This window comes from Abrus precatorius, unplaced genomic scaffold, assembly GCF_003935025.1.
Source record: "Abrus precatorius isolate BTA unplaced genomic scaffold, Abrus_2018 Scaffold3, whole genome shotgun sequence".
NCBI classification, from domain to species: Eukaryota; Viridiplantae; Streptophyta; class Magnoliopsida; order Fabales; family Fabaceae; genus Abrus; species Abrus precatorius.
The window spans coordinates 21,634,816-21,654,775 of NW_020874373.1; the positions used below are offsets into that span (position 1 = coordinate 21,634,816).

General features: G+C 41.2%; 1 protein-coding gene and 1 non-coding gene across 2 annotated transcripts in view; both read right to left on the reverse strand.

The window, feature by feature from the left end:
• The window catches only part of LOC113862331, a 45,011-nt gene extending 31,321 nt beyond the window's left edge, over positions 1-13,690 (reverse strand). The window contains exons 1-3 of the mRNA XM_027495419.1: positions 13,502-13,690; positions 13,273-13,408; positions 12,447-12,805 (exon numbers count right to left, since the gene is read on the reverse strand). Coding sequence (XP_027351220.1) covers positions 12,447-12,805; positions 13,273-13,408; positions 13,502-13,690 — 684 coding nt within the window. The remainder of the gene's footprint in view (positions 1-12,446; positions 12,806-13,272; positions 13,409-13,501) is intronic.
• LOC113864047 lies at positions 5,304-5,408 on the reverse strand. Its single transcript, XR_003504654.1, has one exon. It is a non-coding gene; the product is annotated as a small nucleolar RNA R71 (small nucleolar RNA).
• Positions 13,691-19,960: the final 6,270 nt, after the last annotated feature.

Here is a 19,960-nt window from a genome sequence, read left to right on the forward strand (position 1 = left end):
GATATTCAAGAGTTTAAGTTGCCTGAGACGGCTTTCGCACGTCTTCCTTTGCTGGTAAGCAAAGGGGACCAAAAGAGACCAAAACTGGAACTTGTGTCCAAAGGCGCCAGAAAGTGTCAGAAGGGGAGAAGGTGGTGAGCAAGCCTTCCATAGAGTCCTAGGAGTGATATTCAAGAACTTTCAGTGGCCTGAGATGAGTTTCGTACGTCTTGATTTGCCGGTAAGCAAAAGGAGACCAAAAGAGACCAAAACTGAAACTGGGGACCAAAGGCGCCAAAACGGGAGAAGAAGGTGAGAAAGCCTTCGTTTGAGTCGTAGGAATGATATTCAAGGAGTTTCAGTGGCCTGAGATGAGTCTCGCCCGTCTTCCTTTGCCGGTAAGCTAAAGAGGACCAAAAGAGACCAAAACTAGAACTTCGGTCCAAAGGCACTGGAATGTGCCAAAAGGGGAGAAGGTGGTGAGAAGACCTTCATAGAGTCCTAGGAGTGATATTCAAGAAGTTTCAGTGGCCTGAGACGGCTTTCGCACGTCTTCCTTTGCTGGTAAGCAAAGGGGACCAAAAGAAACAAAAACTGGAACTTGTGTCCAAAGGCGCTAGAAAGTGCCAGAAAGGGGAGAAGGTGGTGAGAAAGCCTTCCACAGAGTCCTAGGAGTGATATTCAAGAACTTTCAGTGGCCTGAGATGAGTTTCGTACGTCTTGATTTGCCGGTAAGCAAAAGGAGACCAAAAGAGACCAAAACTGAAACTTGGCACCAAAGGCGCCAGAACGGGAGAAGAAGGTGAGAAAGCCTTCGTTTGAGTCCTAGGAGTGATATTCAAGGAGTTTCAGTGGCCTGAGACGAGTTTCGCACGTCTTCCTTTGCTGGTAAGCTAAAGAGGACCAAAAGAGACCAAAACTAGAACTTCGGTCCAAAGGCACTGGAATGTGCCAAAAGGGGAGAAGGTGGTGAGACAACCTTCCATAGAGTCCTAGGAGTGATATTCAACAAGTTTCAGTGGCCTGAGACGAGTTTCGTACGTCTTCCTTTGCCAGTAAGCAAAAGAGGCCAAAAGAGACCAAAACTCGAACTTGTGTCCAAAATCAACAGAGAGTGCCAGAAGGGGAGAAAGTGGTGTGAAAGCCTTCCTTTGAGTCCTAGGAATCATATTCAAGGACTTTTAGTGGCCTGAGACAAGTTTCACATGTCTTCCTTTGCCGGTAAGCAAAAGGGGACCGAAAGAGAACCAAACTGGAACTTGGGTGCAAAGGCGCCAGAAAGTGCCAAAAGGGGAGAAGGTGGTGAGAAAGCCTTCCATAGAGTCCTAGGAGTGATATTCAAGAAGATTCAGTGGCCTGACATGTGTTTCGTACGTCTTGATTTGCCGGTAAGCAAAAGGAGACCAAAAGAGACCAAAACTGAAACTTGGGACCAAAGGCACCAGAATGGGAGAAGAAGGTGAGAAAGCCTTCCTTTGAGTCCTAGGAGTGATATTCAAGGAGTTTCAGTGGCCTGAGACGAGTTTCGCACGTCTTCCTTTGCCGGTAAGCTAAAGGGGACCACAAGAGACCGAAACTAGAACATCGATCCAAAGGCACTGGAATGTGCCGAAAGGGGAGAAGGTGGTGAGAACGCCTTCCTTTGAGTCCTAAGAGTGATATTCAAGGAGTTTCGGTGGCCTGAGACGAGTTTCGCGCGTCTTCCTTTGCTGGTAAGCAAAACCGGACCAAAAGAGACCAAAACTGGAACTTGGGTCCAAAGGCGCCAGAAAGTGCCAGAATTAGAGAAGGTGGTGAGAAAGCCTTCCATAGAGTCCTAGGAGTCATATTGAAGGACTTTCAGTGGCCTGAGACAAGTTTCACACGTCTTCCTTTGTCGGTAAGCAAAAGGGGACCAAAAGAGACCCTAACTGGAACTTGGATCCAAAGGCGCCAGAAAGTGCCAAAAGGGGAGAAGGTGGTGAGAAAGCCTTCCATAGAGTCCTAGGAGTGATATTCAAGGAGTTTCAGTGGCCTGAGACAAGTTTCGTACGTCTCCCTTTGCTGGTAAGCAAAAAGGGACCAAAAGAGACCAAAACTGGAACTTAGGTCCAAAGGTTGTTAGAAAGCCTTCCTTAGAGTCCTAAGAGTGATATTCAAGGAATTTCAGTGGCCTGAGACAAGTTTCGCACGTCTGCCTTTGCCGGTAAGCAAAAGGGGACCAAAAGAGACCAAAACTGAAACTTCGGTCCAAAGGCGCCAGAACGGGAGAAGGAGCTGAGAATGCCTTTCTCTGAGTCCTAGGAGTGATTTTCAAGGAAGTTTCAGTGGCCTGAGACGTTTTTCGCACGTCTTCCTTTGTCGGTGAGCAAAAAGGGACCAAAAGAGACCAAAACTGGAACTTGGGTCCAAAGGTGCCAGAATGTGCCAAAAGGGGCGAAAGTGGTGAGAGAGCCTTCCTCTGAGTCCTAGGAGTGATATTCAAGGAGTTGCAGTGGCCTGAGACGTGTTTCGGACGTCTGTCTTTGCTGGTAAGGAAAGGGGACCAAAAGAGACCCAAACTCGAACTTGGCTCCAAAGGCGCCAGAATGTGCCAAAAGGGGAGAGGGTGGTGTGAAAGTCTTCCTCTAAGTCCTAGAAGTGATATTCAAGGAATTTCAGTGGCCTGAGACGAGTTTCGAATGTCTTTCTTTGCCAGTAAGCAAAAGGGGACGAAAAGAGACCAAAACTTGAAGTTGGGTCCAAAGGAGCCAGAAGTGCGAGAAGGGTAGAAGGTGGTGAGAAAGCCTTCCATAGACTCCTAAGAGTGATATTCAAGGAGTGGCAGTGGCCTAACACGAGTTTCGCACGTCTTGCTTTGCCGGTAAGCAAAAGGGGACCAAAAGAGACCAAAACTGGTACTTGGGTCCAAAGGCGCTGGAATGTGCCAAAAGGGGAGAAGGTAGTTAGTAAGCCTTCCTCTGTGTCCTAGGAGTGATATTCAAGTAGTTTCAGTGGCCTAAGACGAGTTTCACACATCTTCCTTTTTTGGTAAGCAAAAGGGAACCAACCGAGATCAAAACTGGAACTTGGGTCCAAAGGCGCCAGAAAGTACCAGAAGGGGAGAAGGTGGTGAGAAAGCCTTCCTTTGAGTCCTAGGAGTGATATTTAAGGAGTTTCAGTGGCCTGAGACGAGTTTCGCACGTCTTGCTTTGCCGGTAAGCAAATAGGGACCAAAAGAGGCCAAAACTGGTACTTGGGTCCAAAGGCACTGGAATGTGCCAGAAGGGGAGAAGGTAGTGAGAAATCCTTCCTATAGGTCCTAGGAGTGATATTCAAGGAGTTTCAGTTGCTTGAGACGAGTTTCACACGTCTTCCTTTGCCGGTAAGCAAAAGGGGACCAAAAGAGACCAAAACTGGTATATGGGTCCAAAGGCACTGGAATGTGCCAAAAGGGGAGAAGGTGGTGAGAAATCGTTCCTCTATGTCCTAGGAGTGATATTCAAGAAGTTTCAGTGGCCTGAGACGAGTTTCGTACATCTTCCTTTGTCAGTAAGCAAAAGGGGACTAAAAGAGACCAAAACTAGAACTTGGGTCCAAAGGCGTGAGAAAGTGCTAGAAGGGGAGAAAATGGTGAGAAAGCCTTCCTTAGAATCCTAGGAGTGATATTCAAGTAGTTTCAGTGGCCTGAGACGAGTTTCGTACGTCTTCCTTTGTCGATACGCAAAAGGGGACCAAAAGAGACCAAAATTAGAACTTGGGTCCAAAAGCGCCAAAAAGTTTCAAAAGGGGAGAAGGTGGTGAGAAAGCACTCCGTAGAGTCCTCGGAGTGATATTCAAGAAGTTTCAGTGGCTTGAGACGAGTTACGCACGTCTTCCTTTGTCAGTAAGCAAAATGGGACCAAAAGAGACCAAAACTGGAACTTGGGTCCATAGGCGCCAGAAAGTGCCAGAAGGGGAGAAGGTGGTGAGAAAGCCTTCCATCGAGTCCTAGGAGTGATATTTAAGAAGTTTCAGTGGCCTGAGACGAGTTTTGTACGTCTTCCTTTGCCGGTAAGCAAAAAGGGACCAAAAGAGGCCAAAACTGAAACTTCGGTCCAAATTTATCAGAACGGGAGAAGGAGGTGAGAAAGCCTTCCTCTGAGTCCTAGGAGTGATATTCAAGGAAGCTTCAATGGCCTGAGACGTGTTTCGCACGTCTTCCTTTGTCGGTGAGCAAAAGGGGACCAAAAGAGACCAAAACTGATACTTGGGTCCAAAGGCGCTAGAATGTGCCAAAAGGGGAGAAGGTGGTGAGCAAGCCTTCCTTTGAGTCCTTAGAGTGATATTCAAGCAGTTTCAGTGGCCTGAGACGAGTTTCGCACGTCTTCCTTTGCCGGTACACAAAAGGGGACCAAAAGAGACCAAAATTGGAACTTGGGTCCAAAGGCGCCAAAAAGTGTCAGAAGGGGAGAAGGTGGTGAGAAAGCCTTCCGTTGAGTCCTAGGAGTGATATTCAAGGAGTTTCAGTGGCCTGAGACGAGTTTCACACGTCTTCCTTTGCCGGTAAGCTAAAGGGGACCAAAAGAGACCAAAACTGGTACTTGGCTCTAAAGGCGCTGGAATGTGCCAAAAGGGGAGAAGGTGGCGAGAAAGCCTTCCTCTAAGTCGTAGGAGTGATATTCAAGGAGTTTCAGTGGCTTGAGACGAGTTTCGCACGTCTTCCTTTCCCGGTAAGCAAAAGGGGACCAAAAGACACCAAAACTGGAACTTGGGTCCAAAGGCGCCAGAAGTGCGAGAAGGAGAAAAGGTGGTGAGAAAGCCTTCCATAGAGTCCTAAGAGTGATATTCAAGGAGTTTCTGCTGCTACCCATTCATCCCCTCACCCTGCTGGATGGATAGGGGAGGATAGTGGAGACTCTATGGCTGCAACTCCTAGTTCCGCTTCCCCGACATCATCTGAGGAGTCTGACCCTATTGAGGATTATTCGCCTTTTGATTGATGTTATTTTATTTATGTTGTAGTGGAACTGCTCTTAGGGAGTTGAGTCTATTTCTATTTTACTTATGCTGTAAATTGAACCATGTTGACCGTACTGTTGAACTATGAATCTATCGTTTCTGCAAATTATATTTAACATATTTGAGGTATCTTCTAATGATGAGTTGTGATGATTTGATATGAGTACATTGTTGATAGTGAGCTATGGACTGATGAAATGAAAAGGGTATATGCATGTTAACTCTCTTCTTGAAAGAGAACCATTGTTGCAAACTGTATATGTGAAAAAAAAAAAAAACCAGATTTTGGTGTTTTCTGAATCATCATGATATAAAGTAGTTATCAAGAATGTAGTGCACTAGGTAGCTACATCAAGAGCTGCCTCAATAAGAAAAGAAATATGTGGTCTTAGGCAGTTGGAAAAGGAAAGTTTGTATGAATATTGGGAGCGTTTCAAGAGATTTTGTGCTAGCTGCCCCCATCATCAGATAAGTGACCAGCTCCTAATCCAATACTTCTATGAGGGCTTACACCCAATGGATAGGAGCATGATCGACGCAGCTAGTGGGGGAGCCCTAGTTGACAAGACTCCCACTGCCGCTAGAAACCTCATTGAAAATATGGCAGCTAACTCTCAACAATTTGCTACAAGGAAAAATTCTCTCATGTCCAAGAGTGTCAATGAGATTCAAACTTCAGATTCACACAAGCTGGAGCATAAGCTAGATGAGTTGGCTTCTATGGTAAAATAGTTGGCATCCATCCAAAAGAATTCTGCTGCATATACACCTCCACCTCCATCTATTCCAGCAATGCTTTGTGGGATTTGTTCATCTACGGATCACTTCACTGATAGTTGCCCCACATTGCAAGAAACAAAATCTTCGGAAGGTAATCCTCAAGCTTACGCTGCTAATATTTATGCTAATAAATTCCCTTTTCAGCAGCCGCAGCAACAACAAAACTGGGATTTATCTTCCAATAGATATAATCCCGGTTGGAGGAACCATCATAACTTAAAGTGGGAAGGAAATGCACAGCATCAAGGCTCTAGCCAACCATCCAACAACCATTTCCAACCGCATCAAGCTGGACAAAGCAAGCCATAATCAGCCCAACAACATCACCATCCATCATCTTCATCTCAACAACACCATCAAACATCCCCTTCACTAGCTCCTGCACCTCAAAAGAGTGAGTCATCTTTGGAAGACCTTGTGAAGCAACTCACCATGAGTAATCTCAATTTCCAGCAACAGAGTCAGGCCTTCCAACAACAGACTTAAGCAAGTATCAAGACCTTGGAGAATCAAATGGGTCAACTTGCTTCATCCCTAAATCAACTTCAATCTCAAGGTTCAGGCAATCTCCCTGCACAAACTGTAACAAACCCAAAGAATGTGAGTGTCATTACCTTGAGATCTGGTAAGGTGATGCAAGAGCCAGAAATGCCTAAGAAGAAGGATCTTAGTCGCACTTTAGTTGCAGAAGGTGAAGGAGGAGAGATTAAGAGTCAAAAGCAGCCTGCACCTATGCCCACACCATGTCAACCAAAAGTGGTAGACAAAGAGGAGAGGTCCATTCCTATTCCCTTCCCTCAAAGAATGGTTCAGCCCAGCAAGAAGCAAGAGGAGGTTGATAAAGAAATTCTGGATACTTTTAGAAAAGTTGAAGTCAATATCCCCTTGTTAGATGCTATCAAGCAAATCCCAAAGTACGCCAAATTCCTTAAGGACTTGTGCACTCATAGAAGGCGGCTCAAGGGTAATGAAAGAGTGAACATGGGGAGGAATGTATCAGCTCTTTTTGAGAGGCAGAAAACTTCCATGCTTGTGAAATGCAAAGATCCAAGGACGTTTACTATTCCCTGTATTATAGGCAACAATAGGATAGATAATGCCATGCTTGATTTAGGTGCATTTATTAATGTTATGTCTTTATCTATCTTCACATCTTTGTCTCTTGGACCATTGCAGCCCACAGGTGTCATCATCCAGCTAGCAAACAGGAGCACAGCACATCCAGCTGGACTTGTGGAGGATGTGTTAGTGAGGGTGAATGACCTCATTTTTCCAGCTGATTTTTACATCCTTGACATGAAAGAGTCAATGGATAGTGTTGCACCAATCATTTTGGGAAGACCGTTCTTAAAGACTGCGAGAACGAAGATTGATGTGCATGCCGGATCACTTACTATGGAGTTTGGAGATAGTGTTGTCCGCTTTAACATATTGGATGCTATGAAACAACCAAATGAAGAATACTCTGTTGTCCACATTAACCATCTTGATGAATTAATAGATGATAATTTGTCTGAATTTCTAGGAGGAGACTCTCTCCTTAATTTTTTCTGATTGTGTAGATACTTCCAATTATGAATCGTGTAATAGTTCTTCTCTGTGTGACATTTGTGCTGAGATTTCTGATTATTTGAATGCAAATTCTACTATTTTCAACGTTGATGAACCTGAAAATTCCATAGGGTTAGAATGTGATGTATTGAGTACAACAAGTACAATTGAATCTAACACCTTTGGTTTGCATATTGCAAAGACTTTGTCAAATGAAAGTGCCAAATCACTTCTTCCTGTGGAGCAACCTCCCACATTGGAGTTGAAGCCCTTACCAGAACATTATGAAAAGCTCCCGGTCATTATTTCCACCAAGCTTGAAGGCGATCAAGAGGAGATATTGTTGGAAGTAATTAAAAGGCACAAGAGAGCTATTGGATGGACTTTAGCTGACATTCCTGGTATTAGCCCTCTCTTGTGCATGCACAAAATTCTGTTGAAAGAGGGGACTAAACCAGTGAAGCAGCTTCAGAGGAAAAGAAAGAGGAAGAGGAAGAGGAAAAGGAAGCCACAACTCCAAGAACTAGAAGCGCTGCACTTAGGAGCATATGAAGACTCAAGAACCTACAAGGAGAGAACCAAGCAGTATCATGATAAATTGATAGGTAGAGGAGAGTCCTGTGTAGGTCAAAAGATGCTTCTATTCAACTCATGTCTCAAGTTCATGACTGGAAGGCTGCATTCTAGGTGGATTGGTCCATTTATAGTCACATAAGTGTTTCCTAATGGTGCAGTGGAAATCAAGAGTGACTCCACTAACAAATGTTTCACAGTGAATGGACATCGCCTGAAGCATTTTTTAGAGAACTCAGTTCCCTTGGAGGAGATTGAAGAGGTGGATGTGTACTCCCCCATCAATTCCTTCAACCAAGACCCCTGTCATGAGTAAATCACTTTGCATGTCAAGCTAGTGACGTTAAAGAAGTGCTCTGTGAGAGGCAACTCACACGTGAATAACGAATGTTGTTCTTTCCCTTTGCATTCTTTCAATTGAGTTTTTGTTCTTATTTGTTTTCATTTGTAGATAGATTTCTAATATAATTCAATTTTGTGTAAATAATTTTCTGTGGACTCAGGATTTTTGCAGGGATTGTGGCAGCAGCAATAACTTTGGGTACTCATTCATGCTTGGTACAATTTGTTTTTCATGAAAGTGGCCACTCTCATAGGCTCTAATGACTACTTTGGCTCAAGCTAAACAATTCCTTCTCTGTAGTTCCCACTTTTAAGAGTGGGAGTGCCCACTTTGGCGCCCAGGAGCTCGATCATTTGCACGTGGACACTTTAGAGACCAATAGTAGCCACGCACAAATCTCCTTGCATTGTAGCCTCTCTGGAGTTCCAAATTTCTCACTTGAAAGTGGCCACGCGCATATGCTCACAAAGAGGAACCCTCTTAAGTTCCCACTTTGAAGCCCCATAGTAACCACGCACAAATTCACTTTGAATTTTGGCTTACTGTAGTTGCCACTTTCTCACTTGAAAGTGGCCATGCATACTTGTCCCACAAAATAACCCACTGGAGTTCCCACTTTGAAGCCCCAAAGTAACCACGCGGATATGCCCACACACACAACCTCACTGTAGTTGCCACTTTCTCACTTGAAAGTGGCCACGCGCACCACACTTTGGGCCAGCCCACTACGCGCAGCTCCTAAAATCTGTCAAAGTCACAACGCCCACTTCACGTCACTCACTACACACACCCACAAACACCCACTCAAGCACTTCACTTCACGACGCACCTCACGACACCACTCCTCCACCTCCCAAATTGAGTTTTTGCAACCCCAATCCTCACATTTTCACTTCCGCCGCCACACCCAAAGCTCCAAGCAAGGTAAATCTCTCAACTTCTCTTAATTCATGGGTTAGGGTTCTTGGATCCCCAATTTGGGGCTTTTCAATTGTGTCCCTATACGTTGAAATTGAAGTGAATTTCTTGTTTAATTAAGCATTCTTGTATGAATTAGAGTGGGTGAGGTCCTTTAATTGCACCCAATGACCATGTTTGGCTGCCACTATGTTCAATGTTCCCACTTTTGTCCCCAAAAGTGGCCACGCCCATTTCCATTTGCTATGAATCTCATTTGCTATTTTGTTATGCCCATTCCCTTTATTTTTATATTCTCAAACATGCCCATTACGCCATTCCTTTTCATATTCATGCATGTTGATGTCTAAATTCAGTTCATGTCCATTTACATTGTGTTCTAACCTCTCCATTTTGTTGTTTTGCTTCTCAAATTCCATGGTATTTTGCTATTGCTGCACTTGATTCCCCTGAATTTTGAGTACATCATCTATAAAAGGGGGGTGAACTCTTTGTCTCTATTTTGCATTTATTTGTAGCTTACTTTTCCTGCACAGTACTAATAATAATAATAATAAAAAAAATATTTTCCTTATTTCATTTCTTCTCTTTTCATTTTAATCTAGTTCTCTTTCGTATTTTGCTTTTATGCTCTGATTGAATTTCCCATCTAACTCCTACTCATTCTCATTTTTGTACATATTTATTGTCCCTACCATTTTGAACATATTTTCTTGTCGGGTGAATTGTGCTCTCATTTTGCAAGTTATTATCACTTTTACCATGGTAGTGAATTGGGCCTCTTACTTCTTTTTCTGTGTGCATATTATATGTATTGTTGCATTCATCCTCTAGAACTTGCCCTGTTTCTTAATTCAATATGCATTGTGCAATTTTTCATCTAGATGATTGAGGCCTTCTTTGCACATACCTTTCCTCCCACCCTTGCACTTCACTTCCCTGTTCCCCACTTCTTGCTTTTGCCAAACTTAGTCAACAAATATATTTCCTTTTCCTTAATAGAGGTATTTCTTTTGAGTTGCCTCAAGATTGAGTGTAAGAAACTAAGTTTGGGGTGTTGATTATGCTTGTAGTTGCTTGAGGACAAGCAATGTCTTAAGTTTGGGGTGGTGGACAGCATACATGTTCATAATACATGTCAAAAAAAAAAAATGATTGTCAAAGTCCTTGATATCACAAAAATATGAATGAATGAAAAAGGAGAAAAGAAAGAAAGAAAAATATAGCAAGGCATTTGAGTTGAAAAAGGATCTCCACATAAGGCAAATAAAAAAATTAATGTGGTGAAAGAATGCTTTAACCTCTTAAGCTACATCATTTAAGGCATTCCACTCTAGTTGTTGCACTAAATCACTCAAAAGAACTCCCTCCTCTTGAGTACCCACTTGATCTTGTCACCCTCCTTGGTTAAATTTGAGCCTATCCTAACCCCATTTGTGACCAACAAAGCCCTCATGATAGGTGGTTTATTGTGTCTAGGCAAAGGAGATTGAGAATATGGGCAAGCCTATGGTAGGGTGAGGCTAAATGCATGGATTGAGGGAAAACACTTGGCTTGAAATGTTATTGAGTGATGAGTGAAACACCACCTTGTGAGATGGATAGTTTCTTTGCATTATGTGAGTCACATGAAACCTTGCTTGATTCTTTTGTTTCAATTTAGTGGGACTTTGCATGGAATATTTGACATGAATATGATTCCTCTGTTGAATGAGTCTATGGTTGTGAAGATGTTGGAAGTGCTAATTAAAGCATGAAGTTGAAATGAAAATCTCTAAAAAAAAAATAAAAAAATTGGATAAATGCAACCCTCTTTATTTGATTTGCTTGAATTTTGATTTACTTGAGGACAAGCAAAAGTTTAAGTTTGGGGTTGTGATGAATCCACTTTTTATTATATTTTTACTTGCCTTTTTGGTGCTCCTTAATAGAAAAAATGGACTTAGATAGTGAAAATAATATAGAAATCACATTTTGAGTAAATATCATAGGTTTATTAATTTTTAGTTAATTTGCATTTAATTACATAGATATAAATTGCAATTTTAATTATCTTGATAATTTTGCAGAGTTCCCAAGTTAATTTTGAGAAATCTTGGCCCTTGGATGAAAGTTGGCCCCAAAGTAGCCACTTTTAGGAGCAAAAGTGGCAACTACAGCAAGTCTGGGCATTAAAGGTTCCAAAGTAGCCACTTTCAAGACCAAAAGTGGCAACTCCAGAGAGCTCCAGGGACGCTAAATTGGAAGCATGATGCGCGTGGCCACTATTGCCTTTCAAAGTGGCTACGTGCATCCAAAGTTCCCACTTTCAAGTCCAAAAGTGGCAACTCCAGAAGCTCCAGGGATGGCAATTTTGAAGCATGATGCGCGTGGCCACTATTGCCTTTCAAAGTGGCTACGTGCATCCAAAGTTCCCACTTTCAAGACCAATAGTGGCAACTCCCGAGAATTGACAGATTTACGAGAATTGCGCGTGGACACTTTCAAAGGCAAAAGTGGACACTTTGCTGACATGTCATCCACTATAAATAGAATTTAGGAATTAGGGTATGGGACTTTTACACTTTACAAAATTTTCCTTTGCCAAATTGAGACATTTTTCCAGAACATTGGAGTCTTGAGTGACAGCCAAAGGTCCTCTATAGGTTTTAATTTGCAATTTCCCTTTTGATTTTGGTTGAATTTACATTAATGTTACTTATGTTCTTGCATTTCTTTCTTTCATTTGTGAAGCCCATCCACATGAAAGGCTAAACTTCCTTGTAATTCCTAGTCAATGCATATGAATCTTGAATTCTTGGGATTAATTGCAATACAAATCTTTCTTTCCTTGAATTTATTGACCCTAATCTTTGAATGAAATGGAATTTGCATGAAGAGAACATTGCTTAATGAACCCTAAATTACCCAACAAAATTCTAATTCAAAATTGCTTAATTTTGATTAATCCTTGAGGTTGCTTAATCTTAGGGATAGAGATTGGAGCCCATTGAGATGCTTAATTTTAATTGGGATGTTAAAGTTAATTTTCACTTGTTAGATCAACTTAATTCAAGGGAAAGAAAGGGGATTATTGAATCATTTGAAAGAATAATGATGGAACTCATTGATTGACTAGGAATTACTCATTTTAATTGATTGAATTTCACTAGTTTACACTTTGCTCTTGATTAAAATCTGAAAATTGTCAAACCTCCCCCCAATTTACTTGCTTTAAAATATATGTTCACACTTGTTCGATGTATGTTCCCAACCAAAAATTCCTTGGAGACGACCTAGGACAACACCTAGTACTGCATTTATTTCTTTGCATATTTGATGAGGATTAACGACAATCTTTTGCATGACGAGTAGCTAAATTTGTTTCATCATAAGCCCATAGTGCATCTTCAAGCCTCTTGCTCCAATCTTTCTTGTTTGTCTGAACTATTTTCTCTAGAATATGTTTCAGCTCCCTATTTGATACCTTTGCCTGTCCATTGGTCTGCGTATGGTATGGAGTTGAAACCTTGTGAGTGACACCATATTTCTGCAGTAGAGCTGCCATGTTCCTGTTACAGAAATGGCTTCCTTGATCACTGATGATTGCCCGGGGCACTCCGAACCTGCAAAGAATGTGTGATTTGACAAAATCTACAACAACATGAGAGTCATCAGTTCGGGTGGCCTTGGCCTCCACCCACTTGGAGACATAATCAACAGCTAACAAAATATAAAGAAAACCAAATGAGAAAGGAAATAGACCCATAAAATCAATACCCAAACATCAAATATCTCACAAAACAATAATGGTTGTTGAGGCATCTCATTTCTATGGGAGATAGTACCCGTCTTCTGACATTGTTCACAATTCTTACAATAGGTGTAAGAATCTCGAAACAATGTGGGCCAGTAAAAACCTGCATCTAAGACCTTCCTAGCAGTGCGTTGTGGCCCAAAGTGACCACCACAAGCAAGTGTATGACAAAAATGCAAAATGGAAGGAATCTCAAGCTCATGCACACAACGCCTAATAATTTGATCACTACACATGCGCTACAAATAAGGATCATCCCAGACATAATATTTAGCCTCACTCCTAAGTTTCTCTATCTGATGCTTTTTAAAATAAGCAGGCAATTCAGAGGCAACTAGATAGTTAACCAAGTCAGCATACCACGGGTCCTTACCTCGCAGCTCTAAAAGCTGCTCATCTGGAAAGTTCTCACGGATAGGTAGAGGCTCCAAATTCTGTGGAATCCAACTCAAGTGGTCCACCACCAGGTTCTCAGCTCCACTCTTATCCTTGATCTCTATGTCAAACTCCTACAACAGCAACATCCACCTAATGAGTCTGGGCTTAGCATCTGGCTTCTTCAATAGGAACTTCAATGCTGCATGATCAAAGAAAATAGTCACTTTAGTTCCTAACAGATAAGCACGAAATTTATCTAAAGCAAAAATGATAGCCAGAAGCTCTTTTTCTGTAGTGGTGTAGTTAGCCTGTGCAGAATCCAGAGTCCGGAAAGCATATGCTATGACATGAGGGATCTTTCCAATTCTATGGGAAAGTACAACTCCATCTGCAAGGTTTGATGCATCACACATGAGCTTAAACGGATACTCCCAGTTTGGTGACTGAAGAACAGGAGTAGAAATTAGGTGCTGCTTCAATTGATCAAAAGCTCTCCTGCACTCGTCATCAAACTAGAAGTCTATATCCTTCTGCAACAGCTTGGAAAGTGGAATGGCGATTTTACTGAAATCTTGGATAAATCGCCTGTAAAAACCTGCATGACCAAGAAAAGAACGCACTTCCCGCACGCATGTAAGGTAAGGTAAAGAAGCAATAACATAAATCTTGCAACTATCAACAGCTATACCCTCACCAGAAATAAGATGTCCTAAGACTACACCTTGCCTAACCATAAAATGACACTTTTCATAACTCAAAACAAGGTGAGATTCAACACATCTATGCAATACCCTAGCAAGGCTATCCAAGCATGCATCAAATGAGGTACTATAAATAGTAAAAGCATCCATGAGGACTTCCATGCAATTCTTTAGAAAATCAGAAAAAATGCTCACTATGCATCTCTGAAATGTACCTGGGGCATTGCATAGACCAAAAGGCATTCTCCGGTATGCAAATGTACCGAATGGACAGGTGAAGGTTGTCTTCTCTTGATCCTCAGGTGCAATGTAAATCTGAAAATAACCAGAGAATCCATCAAGAAAACAGTAATGTGACTGACCTACCAATCTTTCTAGCATCTGATCAATAAAGGGCAATGGGAAGTGGTTCTTCCTGGTAGCCTGGTTCAGCTTCCTGTAATCAATGCAGACTCTCCAGCTATTCTGCACTCTTGTGGGAACTAGTTCATCCTTTGAGTTCTTTACTACTGTTATTCCAGTCTTTTTTGGAACCACTTGCACCGGGCTCACCCACTTGTTGTCTGAAATTGGGTAAATGATGCCAGCAGCTAGAAGCTTGCTGACATTTTTCTTGACCACATCCAGAATTAGAGGGTTCAATCTCCTCTGAGGCTACCTCACTAGTTTCACTCCCTCCTCTAACTGAGTTATGTGCATGCATGTAGAGGGGCTAATCCTAGGTATGTCAGCCAGTGTCCAGCCTAAAGCATTTATGTTCTGCCTCAGAATGTTTAGCAACTTCTCTTCTTGTTCTAGTTGCAAATCTTGGGCTATGATGACTGGTAGCTTCTCATCTGGTGCCAAGAATGCATACTTCAAGTTTTCTGGCAAAGGCTTCAACTCCAAGGTGGGTGGCTCTTGTATGGAGGGTGCTAATCTTGGAATTTGCTCTATTTTTTTAATCTCAGTACCTGCAACGTGTGAAAAATCTTGCACAAGAGCATTATCATATCCCACAACAGAAAGATCAACATAAGAGTTATTTGCACAACCCACAGAATAATCAGAATGTGCACAATTAGTATTTTCCACTACTGCAAAACTAGAATCAGAATCTATTCTAATAACTCTATAACTTAAACTTCCAGGATCAGCATGTAACTCCTCAGAAAAATTTTGTGCAGACTCTTACCATATATGCATGCATTAAATTCTCCACAAACAGCACATAAATCATGAATTCCATCACAATCTGAACATTGAAAGTCATCTCTAATGCCTACAATTTCAAGAAACTCAGCACACAAATTCGCATGCATATCATCAACCATTGTATCAATGATATCTAAATGAAACACAAAATGCTCTTCTGGTGGATATCTCATGGCATCATGTAATTTAAAATGCACCTTGTTATCTCCAAATTCCGTGGATAAAGTACCAGAGTGTACATCAATCTTAGTTTTAGCGGTTTTCAAAAATGGCCTACCTAAGATCAATGTTGGTTGATCAACATGCATATCATCCTCCATGTTTAGCACAAAAAAATCAGCAGGAAAAATAAGATCATTTACTCTTACCAACACGTCTTCTAAAACTCCCTCAGGGTGTGCTTTGCTTTGGTTGGCAAGTTGGATCACCACTCCCGTTGGCTTAAGCTTTCCAATGTGCAAAGATTGGTAGACTGATTTAGGCATAACATTGATTGAAGCTCCAAGGTCCAACATGGCTTGACTGAATTGCTCGCTTCCTATGATGCATGGAATGGTGAAAGTCCCAGGATCCTTGCATTTTGGAGGAATGCTTTGCTGAATGACGGCAGAAACATTTCTGCCCATGCTCACTTTTTCATTTCCCTTTAGCCTTCTTCTATGAGTTCACAAGTCCTTGAGAAACTTGGCATACTTTGGGATCTGTTTGATAGCTTCTAGGAGTGGAATATTGACTTCAACTTTCCTAAAAGTTTCCATGATCTCCTTGTCCATTTCTGCCTCTAGTATCTTCTTGTTTTGAGTCACTCTATTTGGAAAAGGCCACAGAATGTTTGGTTCAGAATGGCTACTGTCTCACTTATTGGATGGCTCTGGTTGCTCTTTAGCTACATCTATCTCTGCAAAATTTGGTTTTTCTGCTGTAGTGGAATGTTCTACAGAATCTGGAACTTCAAGCTATTTGCCACTTCTCAAAGTGATGGAGGTCATATTCCTTGGATTACTCACGGATTGGGAGGGAAGGTTGCAAGAACCTTGGGATTTCAGCTCATTTACTGTTGTAGCCAGCTGACCAATCTGTGTTTACAGATTCTGGATGCTGGCTTTTTTTCTCTGCTGAAACTGGACACTGCTGGTTGCCATTTGCTTCACCAAATCTGCTAGGCTTGGTTCTAAGCTATTGCTTTGTGGTTGGTCTAGTTTAGCTTGCTGTGAATACTGCTGCCTCATGTTTGGTTCTACAGCATGGTGCCTGAACTGATATTGAGGTTGTTGTTGCTGCTAGAACTTATTAGAATTACCATACCTCAAGTTCGGGTAATCTCTCCATCTGGGATTGTATGTATTGGAAAAGGGGTTATAATTCCTTTGTTGCTGGAAAGGTTTTCCAGGAAAAATTCCAGCAACTGTTTCTTTGGTTTCTTGCATCTGTGGACATTGATCTGTTGCGTGACCTGGTACACAGCAAATTCCACAAATACTTGCTGCTGCTGCTGTTGGGATGGACTGTTGAGGTTGTTGTGTCTGACCGAGTGCCAAATGCCTCACCAAAGTTGTCAACTCTTCTATTCTGTTCTCCATCCTTTGCTGGTTTGTATCAGAAGTTTTCACTTCATTCACTCCTCTTGTAGACACCATGGCTCGGGTACCAAACTGTTGTGCATTGGCAGCCATATTTGCAATCAATTCACGAGCTGCAGTGGGAGTTTTGTCTACCAAAACCCCTCCAGAAGCAGCGTCAACCATACTTCTGTCCATTAGCATGAGACCTTCGTAAAAATATTGAATGAGGAGCTGGTCGCAGATTTAATGGTGTGGACAATTTGCACATAATTTCTTGAACCTCTCCCAATACTCATGCAGAGTCTCTCCAATAATCTGCCTTATGCCACAAATTTCTTTCCTAATAGAAGCAGCTCTTGAGGCAGGGAAAAACTTCTCCAAGAACATCCTCATGTCCTGCCAGCTTGTGATGGAACCAGGATGCAAGTAGTACAACCAATCCTTGGCAGATCCATCCAAAAAAAAAGGAAATGCCCTCAGCTTGATATGGTCCTCCTCCACTCCATGTGGCTTCATGGTTGAGCACACCACATGGAATTCCTTCAAGTGCTTGTGAGGGTCTTCCCCAGCTAAACCATGAAACTTGGGCAGCAGATGTATCAACCCTGATTTGAGCTCAAAGTTTGCATCCAAATTTGGATACTGAATTGCCAAAGCGTGATAGTTGACATCAGGTGCTGCAAGTTCCTTCAAAGTTCTGTTAGCCATATTAATAATATCCTCGGAATCAGAATGCAAAGACTCAGACTCAGACTCAGAGTGCACAAAAATAGAGTAATTAACACTACTAATAGAACCTACACTATTATCAAGTTGAATATTAGTGAAAGAAAGCCTTTTATGTGTTCTACTTAAATGATGAAATGTCCTATCAATTTCAGGATTCAAAGGATGCAATTCACCAAGGTTAGCTCGTGTCATGCAACATCAGACACATAAGAATGTTGGACACACAATATGCCGACAGAATGCTAATAGAGAAATAAAACCAATGAATTTTTTTTTAAAAAATATGGGACCACCACAGCAGTACTAGAAATAAAATTTCCTATTTTTGAGAATTTTTTTACTATTTTTAAAAATCCTAAAATATTAAAAAAATTGAAAAAGTGGTCTAAACGATGGAATTTTGAAATTTTAGGGGTGCACCACACAATTTAGTCCCTAATAAATTTTGTGGTATTGATCCTTGAATTTTTCTGCAATGTCTGACCAAGTTTCAGCTCAATCCGAGTTAGTTGCCAGAAAAATTACCTTTTTACCCTTTTGTAGAAAAACACCTACCAGATGAAGGAATTTGCGGGAGCTCCTTTGGACAAAGTTGATCAGTGTGATGAGTGCTATTTGGACACCAAAATTCAGCCTCAAACTCCAAAGTCGAACTGGTAGTGAAGTTTTCCACCTATAAGACTCACAATAAATACCTCAAAACAACAACCAGAATTGCAAACCAGAATTTTGCACACATAACGTAAAACAAAATAAGGAAGATTAACACTCTAAATATGTTAAAAACGCTCGTGATTCCCTGGCAATGGCGCCAATCTGACATGTGGTCACACACGGGTCAAAATAAACCTAATTACTATAGTATGAGGTAAGCAACTAGAGTCTTCTCTCAAAGAATCAGAAGGACGAATTAATCTATTTAGAGAGTATATAAGACAGGGGGTTTGTTTATAAAAGAAAAAAATTTAGAATGAAGAGTGAACAGAAATTGAAATTCCAATCCAAGAATTAAGAAGAAGAATGACTACTCTATCACTGGATTTTTAAGAGAGTACATCAACAAACAATTCGGTAATTAACAATAAAACTGAATGAAACCACAATTCGAACTCAGCATTCACATGAAAACCTTCATGCATTCAATTAGCACATAATTAATTAAAATTCAGAAAACTTTAGAACCTAATTGAATTGTGCCAATTTAATTTACCAATGCCATTAATCATAGTTTTCAAACCTGAAAATCCAATTCATGTTCCTTAAAACTCAATTACATATATCAATTGAATAATACGTAATCAACCAAATGCATAATCATCAATCCAAACGAATAACTTCAATTCAAAAATATAATTAGCAAAAGGAGAAAATAAGGAAGAGATGAAACCAAAATTGTTATTGAATTTATGCCAATGTGAGATCAATCCTCAAGAGTGTCATGTCCCATTTAATCCTTGAATTAGATGGAAATCTAAGCCTCCATGAATGGAGGGAAACAAGTCGTAAAGGGGAGAGAGAGCGAGAGAGAGAAGAGAAGAGAAGTGAAGAAAAGAAAAGAGCAAAAAAAAATAATTCAAAATTCCATTTGTCACTTTCTTCCATTATTTCGGCTATGAAAACAGAATTTTTTTATTCGTGGCCTGAAGGACAATTGTAGCCTTGGATGTCAGCTTCAAAACACCACTGGAATGGGATTAATCGGATGTCTATGGACTGAGATATGGCCCAAATACTGCACCTTGCTCAGGATCTACGACTACAACGTTCTGACTTTTTCCAGGCCCAATTTCAGCTTCTTATCATCAGAATTGGTTTGTGACCTCTCATAGGAATTGTGCATCTTTCTCTTAGCTTTCCTACAAATCAAGAATCACAATGAAAGGAGTTCTACAACTCAAGATATGGTCCAGAAACCAAAATAGTATTAGATTTTGCCAAATACTGGAAAAAATAAATAAAGCCCAAATAAAATTCAATCATCATAAAATGATCCAATTCAACCAATTAGGCACAAAAGAGGATTAATAAGCTAGGAATGAGAGGAAATAATGTTATAAAAATCCAATTGATCAGTTTACCCTAAGCCTCTTGAATTTTGGACCTAACTAGGACTATGATATAAATCGAGCTACAGGCCTTGGAATGGAGTGTTTCAAAAACGACAGGAAAATTCACGTCGTGAACTATGATTTTGGCTCAAGAATCACTTAATTTGGAGTTATAAATCATGAGATATGAAGCCTGGAACATTCACTTTAATTCATAAGAGTGGCAACGCAGGAGGTCGAGGGCTGCGCGTGATCACTTTCGTGAGTAATAGTAACCACGCGCAAGCTGTCCTGATACAAGTGCCTCTGGAACGTTCACTTTCGTTGGCGAAAGTGACAACGCGCAGCTCATCAGGAATGAAGTCTCTCTGGAACGTTCACTTTCATTGGCGAAAGTGATAACGCACACTGGCAACGCTCACTCTTGTAAATAAAAGTGATTACGCACA